General features: G+C 51.4%; 9 protein-coding genes across 9 annotated transcripts; 5 read left to right on the forward strand and 4 right to left on the reverse strand.

Moving 5' to 3' along the window:
• Positions 1-391: 391 nt before the first annotated feature.
• Positions 392-2,076, forward strand: DSM5745_02834 (proteasome regulatory particle lid subunit RPN5; the record flags this gene model as incomplete). Its single annotated transcript, XM_026744850.1, has 5 exons — positions 392-475; positions 530-586; positions 644-880; positions 933-1,421; positions 1,477-2,076. 5 exons carry the CDS (start codon positions 392-394, stop codon positions 2,074-2,076), a joined length of 1,467 nt encoding a protein of 488 aa, XP_026605716.1.
• Positions 2,077-2,276: 200 nt separating this feature from the next.
• Positions 2,277-3,131, reverse strand: DSM5745_02835 (alpha/beta hydrolase; the record flags this gene model as incomplete). The annotated part of the gene is made up of 1 exon (XM_026744851.1): positions 2,277-3,131. The coding sequence occupies one exon, from the start codon at positions 3,129-3,131 to the stop codon at positions 2,277-2,279; it is 855 nt and encodes a 284-aa protein (XP_026605717.1).
• A 2,236-nt stretch (positions 3,132-5,367) lies between these two features.
• On the reverse strand, positions 5,368-7,018 carry DSM5745_02836 (aminoalcoholphosphotransferase; the record flags this gene model as incomplete). Its single annotated transcript, XM_026744852.1, has 7 exons — positions 5,368-5,490; positions 5,542-6,206; positions 6,258-6,353; positions 6,409-6,455; positions 6,506-6,663; positions 6,808-6,817; positions 6,879-7,018. The coding sequence occupies 7 exons, from the start codon at positions 7,016-7,018 to the stop codon at positions 5,368-5,370; spliced, it is 1,239 nt and encodes a 412-aa protein (XP_026605718.1).
• Positions 7,019-8,031: 1,013 nt separating this feature from the next.
• On the reverse strand, positions 8,032-9,276 carry DSM5745_02837 (NIPSNAP family protein; the record flags this gene model as incomplete). The annotated part of the gene is made up of 2 exons (XM_026744853.1): positions 8,032-8,516; positions 8,595-9,276. The coding sequence occupies 2 exons, from the start codon at positions 9,274-9,276 to the stop codon at positions 8,032-8,034; spliced, it is 1,167 nt and encodes a 388-aa protein (XP_026605719.1).
• Positions 9,277-10,568: 1,292 nt separating this feature from the next.
• On the forward strand, positions 10,569-11,355 carry DSM5745_02838 (pyridoxamine 5'-phosphate oxidase family protein; the record flags this gene model as incomplete). Its single annotated transcript, XM_026744854.1, has 2 exons — positions 10,569-10,685; positions 10,747-11,355. 2 exons carry the CDS (start codon positions 10,569-10,571, stop codon positions 11,353-11,355), a joined length of 726 nt encoding a protein of 241 aa, XP_026605720.1.
• A 524-nt stretch (positions 11,356-11,879) lies between these two features.
• On the forward strand, positions 11,880-12,758 carry DSM5745_02839 (lipoyl(octanoyl) transferase LIP2; the record flags this gene model as incomplete). Its single annotated transcript, XM_026744855.1, has 1 exon — positions 11,880-12,758. One exon carries the CDS (start codon positions 11,880-11,882, stop codon positions 12,756-12,758), a length of 879 nt encoding a protein of 292 aa, XP_026605721.1.
• Positions 12,759-13,307: 549 nt separating this feature from the next.
• Positions 13,308-13,818, reverse strand: rho3 (Rho family GTPase RHO3; the record flags this gene model as incomplete). The annotated part of the gene is made up of 2 exons (XM_026744856.1): positions 13,308-13,426; positions 13,482-13,818. The coding sequence occupies 2 exons, from the start codon at positions 13,816-13,818 to the stop codon at positions 13,308-13,310; spliced, it is 456 nt and encodes a 151-aa protein (XP_026605722.1).
• A 1,503-nt stretch (positions 13,819-15,321) lies between these two features.
• On the forward strand, positions 15,322-17,014 carry DSM5745_02841 (putative COP9 signalosome subunit 2 (CsnB); the record flags this gene model as incomplete). Its single annotated transcript, XM_026744857.1, has 4 exons — positions 15,322-15,365; positions 15,435-15,593; positions 15,647-15,707; positions 15,755-17,014. 4 exons carry the CDS (start codon positions 15,322-15,324, stop codon positions 17,012-17,014), a joined length of 1,524 nt encoding a protein of 507 aa, XP_026605723.1.
• Positions 17,015-21,145: 4,131 nt separating this feature from the next.
• Positions 21,146-22,951, forward strand: DSM5745_02842 (uncharacterized protein; the record flags this gene model as incomplete). The annotated part of the gene is made up of 7 exons (XM_026744858.1): positions 21,146-21,217; positions 21,273-21,359; positions 21,416-21,467; positions 21,528-21,793; positions 21,895-22,172; positions 22,228-22,821; positions 22,873-22,951. The coding sequence occupies 7 exons, from the start codon at positions 21,146-21,148 to the stop codon at positions 22,949-22,951; spliced, it is 1,428 nt and encodes a 475-aa protein (XP_026605724.1).
• Between the last annotated feature and the right edge of the window lie 155 nt (positions 22,952-23,106).

Here is a 23,106-nt window from a genome sequence, read left to right on the forward strand (position 1 = left end):
CGGAGGTACATTCGGGAAAGCTGGGAATAACGAGAGGATTCTTGCCCATGAGGTAGCGACTGGGACCAGTCAAGCTAGTACAGATAAAACATTGAAGTATCTGGAGGGGAAAACGGGGTGCTCGAATTGCCCATGTTCCTTGGATGGTTGATGCTGGGGATTGTTCCTGTTGTTTAAACTCCGGGCAAAGACGAGATCACGTGATCCGGAGCTCGGCCAGCTCAACTGGCCGCAAGCTCCAGTGCAATCATACCTCATCATCACTCCGTCTTCGCAACCCATCATATCCTGACCCCTTCTGAGAGGCTCACGCGTCTCTATACTGAATAGCTGACAAATATATCTCATTCTACACTCTCCGCCGTCGAAACCATCTCACAGCGCTTCCAGCATGTCCAGCGGACTCTTGAAGCCGGAGAAGGACTTCTCCAAGGATGCTGACAAGTTGATTCCGGAGGCCGAGCAGCTAGCAAAGGTACAGCCAGCTAGTGCTCTTACTTTATATGGAATAGGGCTAATCTTCGAATAGACCGATGTACAAGATGCTATTGACAAGTTGCTGGTGTTGGAGAAACAAGCAAGACAGGTATGACCAGTTGCTTCTATGCATATGGCCCTTGCACTAATGCCATGACCTCAATAGTCATCCGATCTGCCCACTACATCTCGATTACTCGTAACTATCGTCACAATCAGCAAGAACAGCGGCGACTGGAACCTACTCAACGACCAAGTCCTCCTTCTTTCCAAGAAACATGGCCAGCTGAAGCAAGCTATCTCGCGGATGGTGCAGACGGTGATGAAGTTTCTGGACGAGACGCCGAACCTGGATACGAAGCTATCGGTCATCCAGACCCTGCGAACTGTCACAGAGGGAAAGGTTAGTACTTAGATATTCGTTATCTCGGCTCGCAAGTTAACACCCCTCTCAGATCTTCGTTGAAGTTGAAAGAGCCCGTGTCACACGCATTTTATCTCAGATCAAAAAGTCCCAAGGTGATTTGACTGCCGCCGCCGATATTCTCTGCGAACTGCAGGTTGAGACTTTTGGGTCGATGACGAGAAGGGAGAAGACCGAATTCATCCTAGAACAAGTTGCGCTTTGTATTGAACGTGGCGACTGGACGCAAGCGACTGTTCTGAGCCGAAAGATCAACAAACGATATTTCGCCCGGAAGCCGAAGAAGAGCGCCGAGGAGATCGAGAAGCTGAAGAAGGAAGCTGAGGAAAGGGAGAAGACCCGCGGACCCGATGAGCCTCCTATGGAGGTGGATGACGACGTTACAGACCTGAAACTTCGTTACTACGAGCAGCAAATCATTCTCGCCAACCACGACTACAAATATCTGGATGTTTGCAAACACTACAGGGAAGTGCTGGATACAGACTCAGTTCAGGAAAACCCAGAACAACTCCGAGCGGTAAGTTCTTTTCATCTCCTGATACCTGGAATGGCGCGGACTAATTTGCACCTAGGTTCTTGCCCGCATTGTTTACTACATCGTATTGTCGCCATACGACAATGAACAATCTGATCTACTGCACCGCATCCAGCAGGACTCGAGACTCTCAGCGGTCCCTGTTGAGTCTCGTCTGGTGAAGCTCTTTACCGTTCCCGAACTTATGCGCTGGCCCATCGTTTCCGAGCAATTTGGTCCTCACCTATGCGACACCGACGTTTTCAGCCCCAAGCCGAGCCAGGCTGCAGAAGACCAGCCACATAACAGGTGGCAAGACCTTCGCAAGCGTGTCATTGAGCATAATGTTCGAGTAGTGGCGAAATACTACACCCGCATCCAGATGGGCCGGTTGACCCAGCTACTGGACCTCACTGAGGAGGAGACGGAGAAGTACATCAGTGAACTGGTTACCTCGAAGACGATCTACGCGAAGATTGACCGACCGGCCCGGCTGGTCAACTTCGCCAAGCCTCGCGATGCAGACGATGTACTGAACGAGTGGAGCAGCGACATGAAGAGTCTTCTAGGCCTTTTGGAGCGTATCGACCACCTCATCACCAAGGAGGAGATGATGGCGCGCATCCTCCCCACCCGGGAAAAAGCTAAGGCTCGTTGATTCAGTGAATGTGCATGAAATTGACAAAGCTGACATTTAACGGGTGTAAAACTATACAATATTAGAATTGGCAATCCCGCATGATCAGTGTTCAGCTACTGTGCGCAAATAATTTGTAGTAATGCTGTCTATCGAGGTAATATAACCAATCTAGGGGTATACGCCGATACCACAGAAATCTACCCAGGTATAAGACCATTCTAAAATGGCAGGTCCATGTCATTTACGTCCTCCTCCTCCTTACCCTTACCTCCCTGCTGCCCACCCTCCAAGCACTCCCTAATAAACCTCACCGCAGCATCCAAATAAGGCCGCTGACTCGGCAAAAAGTGACCCCCAGGATGCCAAACAACCTTGCCCTCACTCTCCGGATCCCCAACGCAAGCCTCAACCAACGACCGACTCCTCGTCTCGTCAACAACCGCATCTAACGACCCCAGCACATGCAGTATAGGCGTCTGGATCGCTGGACTCTCGTAGAACGCCCTGTACCGATCCCCCGGCGACCGAAACCCACTATAGCACAGCGCGAATTTCATAGCGGGATGGTCGATTTTCGCAAATGATGCCGGATACACAAACCCCTCCACCCCAGCTGACGAAGACGAAGCCGGCGCAAACCGCGCAAACGCCTCCCTCCTCTTCTCCCCCTCCAACAAGCTCGCAACCATCGCCGCCATCGCAGCGCCCTGACTAAATCCGATCACGCCGTCGAATGGCCCCTCTTCATTTAGAACCTTTGCAATGGCATCGAGCCCGTCCTCGAGTCCAACGTACAGCGGCGGCTCCGCGGTATTCGAGCGTCTGTACCAGCCGTATGCTTCGATATCCTCCTTCTCGTCAGAGCCGGTACTTGAGTCTTCCATGGGCGTGTATCCGGGTATGTCGGCGGGATTGAGACGGAGAGGGCCCGTTGGGTAAATGGCGGAGATTTCGTGAAGAGGAAATGCCTTGGTGATGTGTTTTACCAGGGCGCGGGATTTGGCGTGGAAGAGAGGGCCGGATTGTGTGTAGCCATGGAGCATGAGGAGTTTCAGAGGCGGGCGGGCGACCATTTTGAATCGAGATTGCTTTTAGAGAGAGGGAGGCGGGTAAGAAACTGGGTGAGAAGAAGTGTAAGAGAAGAATGGCATTGTTGAGGTGAGGGGCTTGGAGTCAACAGAGAGCGAGCGATAAGATAACGCTCGGGCGGAATGCCAAGCACCCACGGTCCCACGCGCATGACTCCAGGCGGGAAAGGGGGGGTTTTTTTTATCATGGCTTTGCTTATTATCTTACTTATATCATGAGCTTCAAAGAAGTTCCATGGCCCTCTTCTGTTCTGAGGCGATGATACTCAGTGTCGAAGAGGCAGTCATCGCATTGCGCGCGTGAGCATGCAGAGCGTAGGACCGTGACAGGATAGAGCATTATGAATTTACGGTCCAGGATACAATAGAAAATATGCTGCCAGGTAGAGCTTCTAGTGCAGAAGTCTACCAAGTACAATTGGACCCAGTAGAGACAACATGAAACTACAATTTACAACTTAGGACGGGCGTCGGGAAGACTACATGTGGACCCGGGGCCCCGGACAAGTATTAAAGATAAGACTAGGGATACTGCAGATGGGGTAAAGCCGCAAGGGCCGAAGCCCGAAGGCAGGGATCAAGTGGACCGTGGATACTACGGGCTACGGGTTCGAGGATCAAGTGCATATAGGTGTACAATTCGCTACTGCACCTAGGAGACACAGCTTGCGCTCTTCCGTACAGTCAGGTTCAGCGGCCTGAGACACTGAGACTATACCGGGAGACCCAACGCGTCCGTAAAGCACATGCCACCGAAGTGGCCATTCGTCTTCGCCAATGGAGGATTGGTCGCCCCTATGCCTGCTGGCATCCGAAACTCGCTTCGATTGGCACGGCTCAGGCGGACGCGGCTGCTGTATACATCCCATGGTGCGTGAAACCGAGTACGCTCGTTGAGAAACGATGTACAAAAAGCATAAAACACAGCAAGGAGAGAAGAAACTGGTTTTTGACGGAAACAAAGCAATAAGTTGACAGAGTGTGGACCGATCAAGTGCCAGATATCCGGAACTCCCCTCAATGTGAAGAAAACGCTTTTTGGTATTGAACGGCGATGTAAAGTGTAGGAACATTTTTCTCATTGTCCATGAGTGTTGTAGGGGTTTCTCGCAAGGGGCGAGGATTCCATCTTCTATCTGAAGTGCTTTCTCAAAAAAATAGTATTAATCCATCATCATCGAAAAACGCCACGTTGCAATCGTCGTCGCTCCAACTCGGTTGTCGAGACGTTTACTTTCGGCGGAAAGAGCAGCCCTCGGTGAGACGGGCCTTACCACCGGTGGGCTGGCAGAGGACGGTAGAGCAGCCGGAGCACACAACGACGGTCTGGGCGTGGGAGAAGACGGTGGTGATGTTGAAGCAGCCGGGGCACTTGACGTCCATGAAGAAGGAACGGGGGCCGGGCACCAGTTGCTGTCCAGAGAATCCCACGATCAGTTATCGAAACCAGGTGTATCCGAATTCGCGCCATCATACCTTAAGCTTGTGCTTGCGGGCCTCAGCCTGAGGAGTGGGGTTGAGAAGGTCGACCGCGAGAACCTACGCGAGCAACGGCGTTAGTGACATGGTTTATTGAGGTCGTAACTGGATTTTCATGATGGCCGGTCGACACAGCGTGGCGGCGACGAGAGCGAGGGTGACCACGAGAGCAGAGATTGATCGTCGTTTGCGTGACTGAATATCGATGGCCGTCTTTGACACAGGAAATGGGCAAGCAGAACTTACCATCTTGACGAGACAAAAAGTCGATCAGCGAAGAAAGTTGAGATGGAGCGCTGATGAGATGGCCGGCTTGGGGGTGTGAAAGCGTCAGAAGAGGTCTCGTGGAGATGGCGAAGTTTGAAGCGAATTCTCGACGGCCGCCCCCCGTCGGCCCGTTGGGGGCTAGCGTAGGGTTCCAACCCTCGCTAACTGCTTGTCTTAGAAGCAACTGGAATTGCTTACTCACTCTCAGTGGCAAATATGCATAACTCTGCATAACTTTTACTACAAGGTCCCTGAAGAGAAGGAATCACGGCATCTATTAATATTTCACTCTATCGCTAATCCAATCCGCTCAGACATAAGGCATGATCTTAATGATACGTTCGTGTAGCGGGCACCAGCCCAGCTCCAAATCGTTTAGCCACCATACAAACTCCGGCGACATTCCAGGTATTTTTGTTTTGATCCGCGAGCACTCACATAGTTAGTTGGCTTGTCGGTGTGCCTCGAACAGTTCTTATAGGTTCTTCTTGGCCGCTCTAACGACATCGCCATTGACGGACGCCTCTGGCACGTATGGGTGCTTGATGGTCAAACACCAGATATCAATGTAATCGCAAATGGTCGTAATGATATCATGCTGAAAGCAATTAGTGATTCAGAAAGCCTCAACGCAGATGCAGGGCCTTACCACGAAGCTTCCGTAGATACCCAGACCCAATCCCAGGCACAGGAAAACGAAAGCGGGCTGTCCGATTGTCTCGATCAAAGGGTACGACCAGAGACCAAACATCGCACCGGCGTTATCAACCACTGCCAAAGCAAGAGGTCCAAGGAGAATGTTGGCGTAGGGAAACTCCTGGTGGACCAGATGGGCACAGATTATTCGTCCAACAGCGTATGCATTGATCAGACCAACATATAAGGCGAAAGGAATAAGGTGGTTTTCAAGAACCGCCGGGTTGAGGTACAGATACGCCGGCGCAAGTACCCACATCGAAACGAGAGGAAGGATGCCGAAAAGGGGGGTGATTGAATCCTTGCCGCGTCCCCTGCGGACCTGAATGACATGTGCAATGCTCGAGCCAGTGGCGAAGAAGAGCATGATCCCACCGTAAATGAGATACCACTGCGTGAAGGGCAAATCATAGAGCTGCTCAGGAATGAAGTCAAATCTGGGAACACCGACTGTCTCAAGCATAGGCTGATGCCAGAAGCTTCCGCCTCCCATGTATGCGGTGATACCGAACACGACACAGAGCGTCAATACTCCTTCAACGGGGCCAGAGACAATGCCTAGCGTCAAGACCTGTGTATAGTACATATCCCAAGTCTGGACGTAAAAGGTCATGGTAGCTGTGGATTTCCGTTAGATTTGCTCCACGCCTGGATTCTGGGGCTGCATACATCCGAAAAGAGTCAGAACCGTAGCCCAAGACTGGCCGAGGTTCATGACTGCGGCGAAGATCAAGACTCCCAGGGCCGTGTTGCAAGCGTCAACGCCTGCAGAGCAAGTCTCAGTGATATACTGGCCAGTAATATCAGCATCTCGACTTACTGTGATCGAAAAGCTCGCCAAGAGGGCCGCTCTGCTTTGTTCTCCGTCTAAAAGGCAGGTTAGCCTCATTCAAGCTATGGACAATGGTAAATCATACGCCTGAATTCCATCTACAGCGTCGAACGTCTGATACAGGAATATACCGATGGCGCAACTTGCATAGACCCATGGTGGGCAGTCCTGATCCAGAGTGGGGTTATAGTATAGGACGGTGAAGAGGTTGATCAAGACGAAGAAAAGGCCTGTCAAGGTGATCTACAGGACCTCGGTTATTTCCAATTCTTCAAGGTCTTTGAATTGGGATTCTCAATGTTGGACACCACCATCTGTCCCATTTTCTCTGCTTTTGAGGCTCCTTTGTGTTGACGCATAGGGCTGAGAGGCTAGTAGTAGACTTACAGCATTAGGTCTAAAATAAGAGGCTGTTAGTCGGGCCAAGCACAAAAGATGCAACCAGCGTCACTACTCACGCCATGCTCATCGGAAAGAACTTGATCACAACATTATTATAGAACGGTTTGAGGACATATCGGCTGATGAGCGAGTGGTCAACGCCGGCATAACGATAGTCCTTGAGGTTCGATAATTCATGTTGTCGGATGTACACCATTTTGGCTGTGGGCGGCACGCCTCTTTCGCAGCGGCGAATTACGGTATAGTTGTCCCTATTAGCTTGCTCCTGATGCGATGGACTGGGTTGGTCGGTTTTGTTTTGTTTTCGTCCACGGCAGGCCTTCTGGAATCTGCGAAAGAAGGATAGGGTAGGAATAGACAGGTGAAAGAAGATTGAGAAATGACAAGTGAGTGACTCGGAGAGGGCTCTCTAACAAGAAAGCGAAGAATAGGAGGGAAGTCTGCAAAGTGGCCCGGAAGTTTCCCGTGACGCCGTCGCAGTCCAGAAATATCAAGCGTTCTTGTATTTATGTGACGCTTTTTTCTGCCGGTGGAAAAATGATCCTCGGAGGGCGGCCGCGGGGAATTAGATTACAAGTAAGGAGCATGTTACAGGACAGCGCGCCCACTCAGAACGGCCAGTATCGAGTGTAATGGTGGGTAACGATTGGCCACGTGCTACGGCGTTGCTCCGTAGACAAAAGGAAAGAACGAACCAGCAAGATATTCGTACGCCTTTCCAGTTTCCTATGACGATCGTTGCATGGTGGATTATCTGCCAAGATGGATAGACCTGTGAGTTGGCCGCCGTTAATTATCCGAGGCAGCCATATGACGCCAAAGCGCTAAGTTTCGAGTCTGCCTAATATGTTACGGGAACGGCTCTACGCAATATCATTTGGTAAAGCCCAGAAACCAAGAAATGAAGCAGGCGACGATGTGACGAGGTCGTGGTTGCATAGAATGCTTGAGATTGACGCACTAAATACATGCTGTGAGCAACCGCGAGGCGCTAATGATACCATATTTCATACAATAATGAAAGCATCGCCAAGTGAAGGCGAATTCATCCCAGTACATCCAGAATGCAAGTCGGTCATGCAAACAGACAGGTTTCTATCATCCCGACGACGGTCTACCCGTCATATCTTCGATGTTCAGATCGTGCTGACAACCCGAAGCTGGACTTATTGAAACGTGAAGAAATCACTGCCAGGTGAAGAATGAAACTTAGCCGACAGGGCTCCAAGGCATGGGAACCAGAATGCGGCTCTGCATGGTTTGAATGAGCGGAACAGTCTTATGCACGGTCTCAGCCCAGCCTTCGATGCCCCACGACTGCTCTCGGCGAATCTTGCGCTCTTCCAGGTTCGCAAACTGCCATAGATGGTGCACTGTGTTCAGATCCCCAATCTGCACGAACCAGGCACCGACACCTTCCATCACTTCGCGACGCGCCTTGAGACCGCGGCGCCAGTGGGTTTCCCACTCGAGGAGATTGCCAGGGTGAAGAGTATAAGATCGGAGTTCGAAGAGGCCTCCTAGACGGCGCGGTGGGGTTGTAGGCCAGAACGAGAATTCCTGCATCAAAGAAGTCTTCTTGCTCTTGATCAGACTCTTGAGTTTGCGGTCGAACGCAGGGAAATCTGGATGGCGCGAGATATTGTGAAGAGACGCGTGGTAACCTTCGTATCGCTGATACTCCCAAATATGTACTGGTAAGATGGATATTAGCGTCAACGCTGCAATTGCGCATACGCACCAGATTGGGTGGTCTGGTCAGGTATAGGTACCGAAAGTCTCGTTGTCTCCCACTTGCGTTCGCCAACTTCCTACCAGATTCACGCGGTTCTCTTCCGTGCCAGCCATCCTAGGATACCACTCGCCAACAAGGTCGACATACTCATCGACACGGTCGGGTTTCACTTCGTGGAAGACGATGGAGTGCACGTATTTGCCGCGAGCGAGAACTTGTGAGAACGAGCGTTCGATGTCCTTATCGAGCTGCTGGCCTTCTTTCGTGCCGTAAATCAGGGAAGATAGCGGTCCGCGTTTGGGAGACCGGTTAGCTTCCTTCAAATGTTCGTCTCCTAAAGAACGGTGGGTAGAAAGTGAGCCCAATGCTTGATTATCAAGAACATCGGCGGCATCAAAGATGGGGCTTTTTTCATCGCTCGCGTTGCTCTTGGAGGAAGCAGCGGGAGCGTCAGCGTACTCACGGAGGCGATCACGGGCAACAGGGGATGGGGCAGATGCAGAGGTGGAAGCAGAAGCACCGACTGACTGACTCTCTTGCTGCTCTCTCTTCTTGCGAGCTACTTCCAGGTTCTCGCGAAACTCCTTCTGGCGTGCAGTGAACTCTTCAGCCGAGTCGGGTGTGATGTCGCGAATGGAGGGCGAACGGAAGACAGGGGCAGTTGTGTGGAAAGGTCGGACCAGCACAGATGCAGGCCGCAAGACTCGAGGGGCAAGCATGACTAGGACGGATGCAAATGCGATTCAAACAGCTGATACCGAGGAAATTCAACAGATGGCAATCAGAGTAATAGAAGCGGCGAAGATAAAACAGGATGCTTGTTTATCGAATGTTGCCCAACGGATACAAACGGGAAGCAGGGGAGAATACCACCTGTCCGGGGGTGGAAAACGAGCACAAGAGGGGGTTTGAAGAGAGGGGGATATAGAAGACAAGGAGCAGGGATTAGACGGAGCTGACACAAGGTGCACAAAGCGAACGGCTGAGTGGAGGGGTTGCAACACAGCAGGAGTAACCCTCAGGAGTAACCCTCAGAACCAGTAAGGAAGCAGCTCGCTCAAAGACCAGGGTCAGCAAAGTCGGGTTAGGCTGTCGAGGAGGTATTCCCCAGATTCCAGATGGTGGGAAGACAAGACGCAAGAATAATTAACACACCAATGGCGATGGATGGGATGGAAAGAGGGAAGAGATTTGAGGAGGAGAGAAGCTGGGGATAGCACTGCACCCGTAGCTTGCCTGGAGCCGATGTGCGGGGAAAGGCGTCTTACTGTCTTGGGCTCTTAGCTCAGCCTTTCGTTGTTAGCTGCAAAGTCCAAGCTTGTGCTTGCCGTAAGAGACCTCCGTGTCTTATATGGCCGCTTGTAGATTGTTTAATAATATCAGCTTGCTGGTTCAGATTGAGATGGAGATCCTCCCTTCATTCAGGAGCTGTTGGTGATCCCCGGTTCAGCTTCCCCATATCTATGACGACAATGCGACATGGCTTACTCTAGCTGGGGTCTAGGCTAGATGGACAGGAGATATGCTCTTGGTCTGGACAGAGATGATCCTGTGTGGTTAGATTTCAGCTTGCGTGTACACATCACCTTGACTGTTTGCTCCAGTTACCGGCCTTAGGTCATACGACAGGGACGGGGACGCTGTTGATCTTGTCCAAGATAAATGGATCTGTTGAATCTCCTCAAAGCCTTGCCACTGCCTGGTGCCTAAAGCTACTCCTTACTTGACCACTCTGTACTCAGTATTAACATGCGAAGCAGTAATAATCCGATGCATCACATCAAACATGCTCTGCTGACTGACGCACCTATTCAATATCATGTACTCCAGAATATAGTCAAAGCCGTTCCCGGCCGCGTTGCTATAGGCCGAATCAGGTAAAGCGCGGTCGGGGTCGCCACCCCATCCATGAAGTAATTGCCCCTCCACCTTGAACTCTCAACCAAGAGCTCCCACAATTATGCCCTCTGTGCATTTACCTCCGAGCGCACTTAACACCAGACCAGACACTATGACCGATTCACTAAATCCTCCCCTCTCGTACGAGGCTTCTGCTACGACTACCCATCGCCATGTTGCAACCACTCTTCCGCCGGAGGTTTCGTCGTGCCTCAAGAACTCCCGCTTTGTACGTCTAATTGAAGCTCCTCGGTCCTTTTAGCTGCCACTAATGTCAATGGTGCCTGCAGCTTCATCTAGCAACATGTGATGGCCTCACCCCACACATTTCCCTTATGTCCTACACGTTTCTACCCTCTACTCCCTTCGATCCGTACCCCACGATCATCATGACCACCAACTCTTCGTCTCGGAAAACCACCCACTTACAAACCAACCCCCGGGTTTCACTACTGGTACACGACTGGGTGTCACATCGTCCGCCTACGCGTGCTTCGAACACCGGCAACACTCGCGATGGGTCGCCTCCGCCCGCCGCAACCCGGTCATCTTTGGCTAGCTTGCTATTGAATCTCAACACGAGTGCACTATCTAGCATCTCCACCACTATCACCGGAGAAGCTCGCTTTTTGGAGCCCGATTCTGAGGAGGAAACCTGGTGTAAGGACAGGCATTTGGAGAACAACACGTTCGAGGAGGAAATGAGCACGTTCGGTCAGGTACCGCCGCCCGGTCAGCGCCGGCCCAGTCTCTCAATTGACGAGGATGTTCGGGTCGTCACTGTCCGAGTGCGCGAGGGTCGGCTTGCTGATTGGAAGGGAGGTGTGCGAGATTGGCTCGTTGTCCAGGAAGGCGAAGAGGTATCCGGCGAGGCCGGAGCGAACGGTGTCGTGCTTTAGGGCTCTGTGGCTTCGAGCTTCCTGCTGTTCACATCATTCCTGGTACGTTCAATTTAGAAGTTACGTACGCGGGTGTAGAAGGGCGTTAAGGCTATAGCATCGTTTGCCCCGTAACAGTATCACGGCCATCGACTTGCTTTCCAGTCCATGTCTTTTCTTTCTAACTTCAAACTTGATGCTTTCTGAATGTAGCACACAAGGTGCAGGGGACCCCTTATCCTGTGCATAGCCCAATTAAAAAAAGCCATAGCATCTCATTAGTCGAGGAGAACAGCAAAGGACTAGGTTATTGTATGCCATGAAGCTATCACATGATCTTTATCAGTGACGTTGCCCATTCCACCAACTCCAACTTCCCTCAACCCCAACTTAACTCCACAATTCTCTGGTACAATGCATTGAGCTACCTGAGCCACCTTAGTCTCTTCCGATACGCATATTTGCTTGTTCAACGCTCAATCAGTACAGCACCTTTGAGCTTCATCTTACCTCGTCCTCCCATCCGGTCAGAACAAAAAAGTAAAATGAGACTCGCGCACCTCCACTTCCCCGAAATAACCTCCTTCACGCGGGTCGCAAACCTCCAACAAACCCTGACAACGCGGCTCCTCGCGCACAAAAAGCTCGTAACGAGTCCGTCTGCCAATGCGACGGCTCCACCACCCCCGGACCCAACAATAATCACATTCTCCCCGAATCCCGTGTACACAACAGGGCGCCGCGACCTCCCGCCGTCAAACACCACGCCCGCTACCACAAGGACCCTTTCTCTTCCACCTGCACTTGAGCCGATCCGGTCAATACTTACTCCGCCGTCGTCATGGCAGCCACAGTCGCAGCATGAAGCCCCGCCAACAGCAGAGTACCACCCGACGCTACGGGGCGGACAGACAACGTATCATGGTCCCGGGCAGATGGTCGCATATACGATTCTGGATCTGCGACGACTAGGTTTGACACCGCGGTGCCATATCCGGTTGCTGGAGAATAGTGTCGTGGACGTGCTGCGCTCGTATGGGCTCGAGGGGCTGATCACGGAAGATCCGGGGGTTTGGGTGCCGCGTCCTTCTCGCGACGAACTGCCCAGGAAGATCACGGCCGTCGGTGTTCACCTGAGGCGGAATATCAGCAGCTATGGGATTGGGTTCAATGTGACGGAGGAGCCGATTTGGTTCTTTAGGCAGATTGTGGCGTGTGGGCTTGAGGGGAGGGAGACGACGAGCTTGGAGGGGCAGGGGGTCAAGGGAGTTATCGTGAAGGAGGTTGCGGAAAGGTTTGTGGATGCGTTTGTACGGAGGGTAAATAGTGATTTCGCGTGTGAGGGGAGTGCGCTGGGGGAGAGGATTGAAGAGGTTTATAAAGTGGGCGAAGGAGATCTTGTAGGCCAGACAGATACTCAGTAGGTCAGAGCCCCAGAGGTGCTAGATTATAGATACTGTGTAAAAGTGTCCTACTGGACAGGTGTAATAAAATTGCCCAATGACATGATAATGAAGTCGATAAGTCGCAGTAGATCCGATCCAACGGTACATATGCTAGAACATCATCGGATAGAGATACATGCATAGAGCGTACATTCTCCACAGAACAGAGAGAAACAGGCCGCTGCGTCCAAGTCAGCTATCGAGCAAAAGCAGCAAACTACTCGATGGGAGGCACGGCAAGCGATTGAGCGTACACTATCCCGGTGTCTGAATGTGAAGTCGATCTTGGTTTCCTTCTCGGCACAGCATATTAAGATATTAGCGTAAGTGGTGTATCTAGCGTAGAATATATATATCGAAGAATAGACGAGGAAGCAGATATCGCAGGGCTAAATTGCTGATTGCTGAGTCGTGAAGCGGCAGGTCTCCCAGGACTTGCGCACGAAAATGGATAGAATATCAGACTGAATGTTGAGATCGGCGGGTATATAAACAGTTAATTCGCAAGCGAAATTCGACAGGCTGCAATCACTGGATGGTGCAGCGGCTCTGCGATGAGCTGGAGTTCTGAGCCTTGACCTCAAGGGCGACTTTGGCGGCTTCGTAAAACGCCTCTCTGATACCGCGGTTTTGGACGGCAGAGCACTCTGAAAGCACATTAGATCACTTCTCATCCCGCGATAAATAATATCAGCGGCTTACCGAGGTACTTCACGGCCCCAATTTCCTTCGCCTTTGCCAGTCCTTGTTCATATGTGATGACGTTCGGGTTATCATTTTGATACTCGTCCTTGCGCAAGTCACACTTGAGGGCCGTGAGGACGAGTTTCACCCCGGGGACATTCTCCGAGATCTCCTCAATCCATTTACTGGCCACGTTCTCGAACGAATCGGGGCTGTCGACCTTGTTCCACAAATTAGCCATGGGTTCGGGAAGCTGACCATTGATCTTACACTGAAGCACAGCATAATCACATGGGTATCCTCGTATGAGAGCGCGCGCAATCGGTCGAATTCCTCCTGGCCGGCTGTGTCCCATAATGATAGTTCCATGTGCACATTGTCGACAAAGATATCTTACAATTGTAAGTGTAGCCCGGGAGATGAAGCGGGAAAGAAAATACCATGGACATAGTTCTCTAGAAGAGTCGAGTCAGTATCAGGTCAACTAGAGGCGGAGAGCCACGAACCAAAGACGGTCGGTTCACTAAGCCACATTGCAGCTATTAATGCTAGAACTTATGCTGTATTGGATGGGAGCCTCACTAGACCGTTGGAAAGAACCTAGATGACGATTGTCAGTAATCGCAGGCGTGGGATGGGAATACGAGGGGACCTACCCTCTGGTGAACACGTTCAGTGCCGAGGTTTTACCGCAAGCACCGTCTCCTCTGGCTGACGGTTAGATACTAATACCAAAAATCTCGTCGTATGCTTGACTGACAGGAGCACCATCTTGCGCCGAACGACTTTTTGGCGCCCGCAGAAATCCATGGTGGTTATAGGTCGTAGGTATTCGGAGCGAGATCGGGGAAATTCTCCAGGGGGTGCGAGGGGTCCGAGGGCTCGATACTGCTGTCCACAGCGCTGCTGTACGGATAAAGGGAAGGATAGGGCGTTTAAGAGTATGCTGAAAGTGTGAGGATATTTCTGTGCAAATATGAGCTGAAGAATGTGAAGAAATGAAGACTGCGCCCCAGTCGTGGGCCGTGGAGGTCGATGTCATCGGGCTAAGTTGCCAAAAGATCCGGCGAATAGGATGATCGTCCTCTGCCAAGCGGCTGAAGTTCCAGCGCTTCATCCGGTGCCTGAGCCGGACAATATATGTCCAGCAGATGGAATTGGTTCGGAATAGACCTGTCATTACTTGGTTTCCGCTCTCCGGTCCTCTCGTTTGGCGCAGATGTTCTTGCCGGCCCCTTGCGACTTCTACATGGAATCTGTATCTACTAGAGCATGGTGCCTCGGCTATACTTATGTAGAAGCCAATTCATCTTACTGGTATAAGGTATAGGGGCGCTCTTTGGCCAATGTCTTTGAGATGTATGCTTCGGTGAGCTCTAGGGTCATAGGTTGATAGTTATGGCTCTAGACTCATGTAGATCTAAAGATATATAGTTGGTACGGGTCAGTCAAAGATTGAAGAAGTCTCTCACCAAGAGTTGTGATTAGAAGTCTGATACCAACTCTGAGCCGAGGTAATGATTAAAGATAGGCCTGCCCAAGCAAAGACTGCAACCTATCAAGCCCTCAAGCTTCGGCAGCAGCCCCCAAACTCCATGTCTTGGACCGTTAATCCATAGAGACAGCAGGACCCACACGAGGCTCGACGAAGGCGGGGAAAAGTTGACGCCTCAGGCCACATTATGCTGATAGCTAAAGGGCCGGGACTCGGGAGCTCCAGTTCAGTGTTCCCGAACAATCAACAAGAACTCTTATCGATACAACCAGGCTACATTTCTTATTCAAACCGTCAGACCTGGACACTCTCAAATAGCTGTTCATACCTTTATCACATACACGCCCAGTTTATACGTCCAAGATGTCTGACGACGATGATTTCATGCACGACTCTGCGGATGAGGAGTAAGTACCATCGCCACTACAGTTCGTCCCAGACGGCCGAAGAACCCCTCTCACACTCGCCGATGCTAGATATGACTTCGAGTACGAAGATGCAGACGACGACGAGACAGAAGATATTGGGATCGAAAACAAGTACTACAATGCCAAACAGATCAAGGTCGACAATCCAGAGGAAGCGATTGACGAGTTTCTGGGGGTACCCGCTTTGGAACAGGACAAGGGAGATTGGTAATCATACAAACCCCCCGGACCTGTCGCCCGGATGCTAACTATAGCTTCAGGGGCTTCAAAGGGTTGAAACAAGCGATCAAGCTTGAGTTCAAACTCGGGAGATACAGCGATGTAGGCTGAGTTCTGAGTTCTGACATAGACCTAGGCTGACATTCTAGGCTGTCGAACACTACAGGGAACTCTTAACGTACGTCAAATCGGCGGTCACGCGAAATTATTCCGAAAAGTCGATCAATAACATGCTTGACTATATCGAGAAGGGGTCGGATGACGACAAGGCGTACCAGTGCATGGAAGAGTTCTACTCCCTCACTCTCAACTCCTTCCAGAACACGAACAATGAGCGATTGTGGCTTAAGACGAATATTAAACTGGCCCGTCTGTGGTTGGAACGAAGGGAGTATGGCCAATTGAGCAAGAAAGTGCGGGAGTTACACCGAGCATGTCAGAGGGAGGATGGGTCGGATGATCCCAGCAAGGGCACATATCTGCTTGAACTATACGCGCTAGAGATTCAGATGTACGCCGAGACGAAGAACAACAAGCGGCTAAAGGCCCTCTATCAACGCGCCCTCCGCGTACGGTCGGCGGTACCCCACCCCAAGATCATGGGAATCATTCGAGAATGCGGAGGAAAGATGCACATGAGCGAGGAGAACTGGGAGGAGGCGCAGAGCGACTTCTTCGAGTCTTTCCGAAACTACGACGAGGCGGGCTCGATGCAACGGATCCAGGTGCTCAAGTACCTCGTGCTGACCACCATGTTGATGAAATCGGATATCAATCCCTTCCACTCGCAAGAGACAAAGCCGTACAAGAATGACCCCCGCATCTCCGCGATGACCGATCTGGTCGACGCTTTCCAGCGGGATGACATTCACGCATACGAGGAGATCCTAAGCAAGAACCCGGACGTGCTGGCCGACCCCTTCATCGCAGAAAATATCGACGAGGTTAGCCGAAATATGCGGACCAAGGCCATTCTCAAACTGATCGCCCCATACACCCGATTTACGCTTAGCTTCATTTCTAAACACATCAAGATTTCGGTCACAGAAGCCCAAGACATCCTTGGCTTCCTTATTCTTGACAAGAAACTAAACGCCAAGATCGACCAGGAAAGTGGCACGGTCGTAGTCGAAAGCGCCAGCGATGTGGAGCGACTCCGGTCCGTACAGGAGTGGAACGAATCCCTCCGGGTACTCTGGCAAGTGACTCTGAACGACGGGGATGGCTTCAAAAACGACGATGTCTCGCAGCCGACCGGGATGGGCATGCGAGGACCCATGCTCTACCAATCGGGCTTTGACGACGATGCTGCGGGACTACTACGTTCTGGCGGCCACCGATCGCGGAGAGGGGGGAAGGGTAACAAAGCAGGAGGAGGAGGACTCAAGGCTGGGTCGGGGCTGTTTTAGGCGGGGAAGGAAAGAAGCATTCGGATGTTGTACGGATCATGGAGTGCAGAAGCAGTTCTACTTGGATGGCCGAATCATGGGATCTCACTTTCCACGATCCCTGTTGAAGAATTTCGAGACAAGAAGACATTATTATTGAATCATGCATCATATCGTATCGGATCCGTGAGATTCCTCGTTGTATGCATACTACATACATTTGAAGTATATCCGGTCTGCCCTCATTCTCAACGTCTCACACCGCGAGTATCGCCCAAATCCAATGGTCCAGATGCGCTGCTGCTGCACCAGAACGCTGCACGACTATAATCCACAGCTCAAAATGACCTGTAGGATCTCAAGAGGAAACAGAAGGCGTGATTGTTTGTCTGACCCTCGAGTCTCGACTGAGACCTCGAGTCTAGGTAGTCTCGCGTCCTTCCCCCAATCGCAAGAGGAAACCGAGCATGTTCATTTGTGGGGATGCATTGCATAGTCCCGCGACAAAATGAAGCTGCAGTTGTAGACAGAGACTGGTGGAAGGACTACGGCGCGTCCGACTCGAAGATTGACGAAGGAGGGCAATGGGAAAAAAAGAGCGAGTTCATTGTCTAGTCGTCATACGGTCATACCATAGATGCCACAACAATTCCAGCCTATTTCATTCGCTGCTTATTGGGTCGGCATGGTCCGTTGCATGATGTTACCTAAAAGTATGTCACCTACTTTGTACGGAGCACCAACGCGGAGTACTTCGCTGTTGTACCCTGTACCTCCGCTTGCTTAGGCAATTGCACCGTAAGCCGTAGCTCACGCACGTACTTATGTGCTTATGTACGATGCAGCGTGCTGGCGCTAGGAGAAGGAATATCCCGACGACAAGTCAATCCAGCGACCAGTCAACTAGCTATCAAGTATCAACTGCTCAACACGGAACATTTTGGCAATTGTTACAACCGCCAAGGCAGCGGGTCAAGAGCCGACGCCGGCCGGAGTAATAATAGCAAATATCGCCATGCAGCTGTGGAGTGTTGTTGCCAATTGGCGAGCTGTCGTCGAATGGTTCCGGTCCCATTCTGTATGAACGCCTTTTGTTTCTCCAATTTCGAGCCCTAACGCAGTGTTCCGCGTGATAAGATCCATAGCACGATAGATCCGTCTCCTTTGTGCTACATATGTACAAGGCTACGAGCCCGGCCGAAGTTCGAACAGAGCTGCAAATAGGGGAAATCCTTGACGCCGAGGGCAATTGATTTGTGACTTGTGAGCCGTGACTGCGGTAGGAGGAGGTCGAGCTGCATGAGGAGGATCGGCTGGCTCGCTCAGACTAATGCCACCGTGCATCCGTCCCGTCCGCCGTCCGCTTTTCCCTCCTAGTTCACTTGTCAAATCCAGCTTGCAGCCTTGCACCGAGGCAGCTTGCAAGCAATGCGCCGCTTCTTGTAATCATTATTGAATATTCGTGATGCCATCGGGTAGTGGCATGGCGGGGTGCCCCGGGTTTTGTGTCCCCTGTACCAGGTGGGAAGAAGATCCCCGCGGGTAGCAAACAATGATCCAACTACGATCAGCGATCGACGTCAATCGAACTGTGTGTACGGCGCAAAGCTCAGAGCCGGAACAAGCAAATATTGCCGGGGAGAGCCGCGACACTCCCGCAAGCACAGAAGCTCAAGACAGATGTTGATTGGTGCAATTGTAAAAAGCCCTCACGCATCCTTCAAACTACAGAGAAGCCCAGAGTACAGCAATTGTCATTGCTTGGCGAATCGGGAATGCATATGTACTCTGTATGTAAGCCAAAAAGCGAAGGAAAAGGAGATCCAGGTACGGGAGCATATCGTTTGACATAGAATCTGGCGGATAGAATTGAATGGTCCGGACGGCGTTTCCGAGATAGCATATGCAAGGTAGGTGGTTTTAGCTGGATCGAATTGAGTCCTGTCACTTGTAGCACGACAGGGAGTAAGGGCCGATTTGCTTTCAACGACGGGAAGATTTCTCCTGGATAACATGCAAGCGAGGGATTGGGCGAATCTCTCCAAGCAGGCGGCCGTGGCTGCCCACGCGGATGGAAAAGATGGCTGGATGCTAGAGCCTGGAGGTTGTACCCGGCAGAACGGTCCAGAGACAAGCCACGGTTGTCTGACCCCGTTCCATATCTGGAATCGGTTTTAGATGTAGATCAGAATAGCAAATGGAGGTGGACGAATTGAATGTTGTTCCACGTTGCTTCTTCGGCCAATGTATGGATGACTATTGGAAGCAGTCGCTCGCTAGCTCGATGCCAAAGAGAACTAATGGGTGTGAAAGCAATCCTTCAATCATTCGCCTACTGCTAGGTCCTCACCCTTCAGGATTGATTTCAGATGTTTGTGATTGTACCAAGGATGTCAGACGCGGCCAAAGCATCGTGTAGTATAAACTTTGTTTTGAGATCCTATCGTCTTTCAAATGTCCGGTGCGCAGCTGATGCTCAATCTTCTTATTTGCGTCGTGGTCAGTCGGCATTTAGCGAGAAAAGGCAACCTGGGTAGAGAAGGCTTCCTGGGATCATGCCTATGCATCTCGGCCGCTCAAATCCGCCCACCCTCGTAAAAGGTAGCTGCAGCACGCAAGTCGGGTGGGAGCACCGCAGGCGTAGTCACGCAAATTCCTCAGGTAGATGCCAGTAGCAGCTCGCAACTTATATTAACCGGCGGTGCCAAGTAGTAGACGGTAACCGCGCCAGCGCGCGGAAGACGAATTGGGGCGAAGGAGCTCGCCTTGGTAGTGTTTTCTTCCTGGACAAGGTGTTCACAAACGGCGCAGGGATGTTTAGACGAGGAGGAACTGGATCTGAAGGCCAGCCATCTTACTCGCAGCCTCCGACTAGCTGCAGGACAATCGGCCCAGTCAAGCGCGGCGCTGTGGACGGACATGTGGTCGCTTTCGAGTGCATGCCTGTCAACACTCAAGTCTTGGAGATGGTGATCATAACGGAGGAGAACTATGATTTCAATTCCGACCATTAATATCCAGGATTGCGAGCGCTTTTGTCAAGGGAAAGCTAGAGAGGGCGGAGGTTGCGGTCTGAGCACCAACAGCGCCGGGCTGTCAGTGGTCCATCGCGGAGGATTCGGCATTTGCCCGGTGACCAGGTGTAGTGGAAATAGAAAATCTGATGACGATGAGCGAGGAAGATGGGGCGATCGAGGTCTGTCCGGGTACCATGTTGTGCTGCTCGATCGGGAGTTTTGTCAATAATGGTGGTGGTGGTGGTATTTGTCAAGACTCAAATGGCTCATGCTCTTTATTATTATCATCATTGTCGACGGCAGCCTTGCCGTATCATCGTCTACTAAAGAGTCTCCCCCTCATCAAAGCCAAAGCCCGGCCGGCCCCATCCACAATCCACCGTCCCATTGGCATCAACAAAAGGTCAAAGCTATCTTTCCAGCCCCATCCCTGTTCGTTGCTCGCTAGTACCGAAGATCTCGAGATCCCACCTCAGACTTGTCCTTATATTTAGTTTCTCGTTCAGGTTAGCCATCGCTCTTTTTCTGTCCTCGACTTGTATCAGAGTGGGGAAACCAGTCGCTGAACTGCGTGTCACATGCGAGATACACTTTGCCTCTAGCAAGCTGCAACTGTGTGTCTTCGTCTTGTCTTCTCAATTTCTTTCCTGTATCCTGTTCTTGTCTCTTTATCTTATTTCTTCGTTCTTTGAGCTCTAGACAACCCGTTCGCCGTACGATTGGCCGTTTTATAGATTCGCGGTCGCTTGATAGCTTGAACCCACTTTCTTCTCGTGATGCTAAAGCATTGTCCCAGCAGGTTCCTGCATCATTAAGACGACATCGCTAGGAAGGAAGGAGGACACCGGGAAGACTGTGCCCAATGAACCATGTGCTTTGAGTGATAACTCCCGACGCTGCCACCCCATCAACCATCTCCGAACGACCCACGGTAGAGGGCACCTTGACTTCAGCTGATGCGATGTCCCTATCGGATTTCCAAAGAAGCCACTTCGACCCTTTTCACCATTATCCCACCAGAGAAGAATACTATCCTGGCTACTTCTCTCAATCTATCGCTCCACCCGCTCTCTTGAGCCACGAGATACCTCGATTGTCCAGCGCTCTCTATACTTACCAGCCGGCCTTCTTCAACATGAATCCACTGTCGCCCGCCGAAATGGAGCGGTTCCAGCAGCTCTCCAACAAGTATGAGCCGGAGCTCCCAGTAAGGAACCCGGTTCTTGACCATGGATATTGTGCTCAATTGACACCACAAACAGGGCCCGCTCGTCTCGCACAAACAGTCAACCAATGCAATTGCGATGGACTATGCCAATGCTGATCCTACGTTTGCTACAAAGACAACCGTGAGACCCGAATGGGGAGAATCCACGCCGAAGCCATGTCGCTGACCGTCTCCTAGGCCCTGGCCGTTACACATCCCCAGTCGCGCATCATGAAGGGAGATGGAAACTGTGGGTGGAGAGGTAATGCCTAAACTTCGCAAGTGAAGAGTGGAATCTTACCTCGTCTAGCTGTTGCCTTTGGGTACTTTGAGCATCTCTTCAATCTTCGTGACCCTATACTAGTTCAGCGCGAGCGGGCACGGATCAAGTCGTTGAGCACACTTCTCGACCAAGTAGGTCTGGACGAAAATACGTACGAGATGTTTGTGGAAGCGACAGAGGAGGCATTTGATAATATCCTGAGCGCAATCGAGCGCGGCGAGCGGGACGACTCCTTCCTTCTTGAGCTATTCAATGATGAATACAATTCGGAGACGATTCTCTGTCATTTCAGAGTCAGTGTCCCCTTCATTAAGCTCTAAGTCTCTTGGCAGCAGATCTCAAGTGTGGAAAGTTATTATTTGTGGCTGACAATGGTTCATTTCTAATACGACAGTTCCTTACCAGCGCGTACATGAAACTAAATCCCCATCGCTATTCAGCCTTCCTACCAATGGACATGCCAATAGAACGGTACTGTTCAACACAAATAGACCCCGTCAAGACCGAGATCGACGGGATTGGTCTGCAAGCATTGGTAGATGGAGTCATTGAGGGTTCTGGGCTCGTTGTAGAGATCTTATACCTTGACCGAAGTGAAGGCGATGTCGTGACTCCGCATGTGCTCACACAAACGAGGCCAGGTCTTGGGGCCATTCGCCTGCTTTATCGACCGTCAGTTTTATCCTTGGCCATTATCCTTGGCCCTTTTTGCTTACTTGGGACACAGCGGCCATTACGACCTACTTTACCGAGCGGAATCGGCCGTAAACATGCAACCGCTGGTCAACTTGCAATACGCCATATCTTCCGATTACGCGCCCTGGGATACCAGTCACTTGTCGTTTGATATGAATTCCAGCTTAATGTCAATTCCGAACATGATGATGGACAATTCATATGCGCTGGCCTCTCCAATGTCGCAACCTCCGTCGGGTCCATTTCGCGTCTCACCAGCGCAGCCTCCGCCAGATCACTATCGAGTTTCACCATCGCAGCCTCCGCCAGATCACTATCGAGTCTCACCATCACGGCCCTCGCCAGATCACTATCGGCTCTCTCCGTCTCACGCACAGCCCTCTCCGGATCCATACCGAGTCTCCCCACCGCAAGAGGTCTACCACGCCCCTGTGCACACGCCTCCTCCGCCACCACCCATCGCCTCTCCGCAACCACAAATCCGACTATCCGGACCGCCACCTCCAATGCTAGGTTCGTTGCCTCGTCGGACAGATGATGGGCCTCAGATCCGACTCAGTAAGCACGTTATTGAGTCGAACTTGAACCATTCACTTCCTCTTCCGGTCACCGCACCGTTCAAGAAGTATGAATTCTCTGTATCTTTTCTGTTTGATACGTCTCTAACCTACAGTAGTTCCCCTTTCAATCATGCCCACTACCAAAACCCAGATTTCGAACCGATGCACTGGGCTCCCAATGAATCCCGCAAGTAAGGGGGGAGAGAACCCGATACATGGGAAATTATCGTCATGATTCGGCGGCTCCCTCTCTCAGCTTTCTATGACATATGAAGTGTATGACCTCACGACACGAATTGCACACAATTGCACACGCCTGGTTCCACGTACAGGAGGTAGCCCTGCTTTAA

This window comes from Aspergillus mulundensis (genome assembly GCF_003369625.1).
Source record: "Aspergillus mulundensis strain DSM 5745 chromosome Unknown scaffold_2, whole genome shotgun sequence".
NCBI classification, from domain to species: Eukaryota; Fungi; Ascomycota; class Eurotiomycetes; order Eurotiales; family Aspergillaceae; genus Aspergillus; species Aspergillus mulundensis.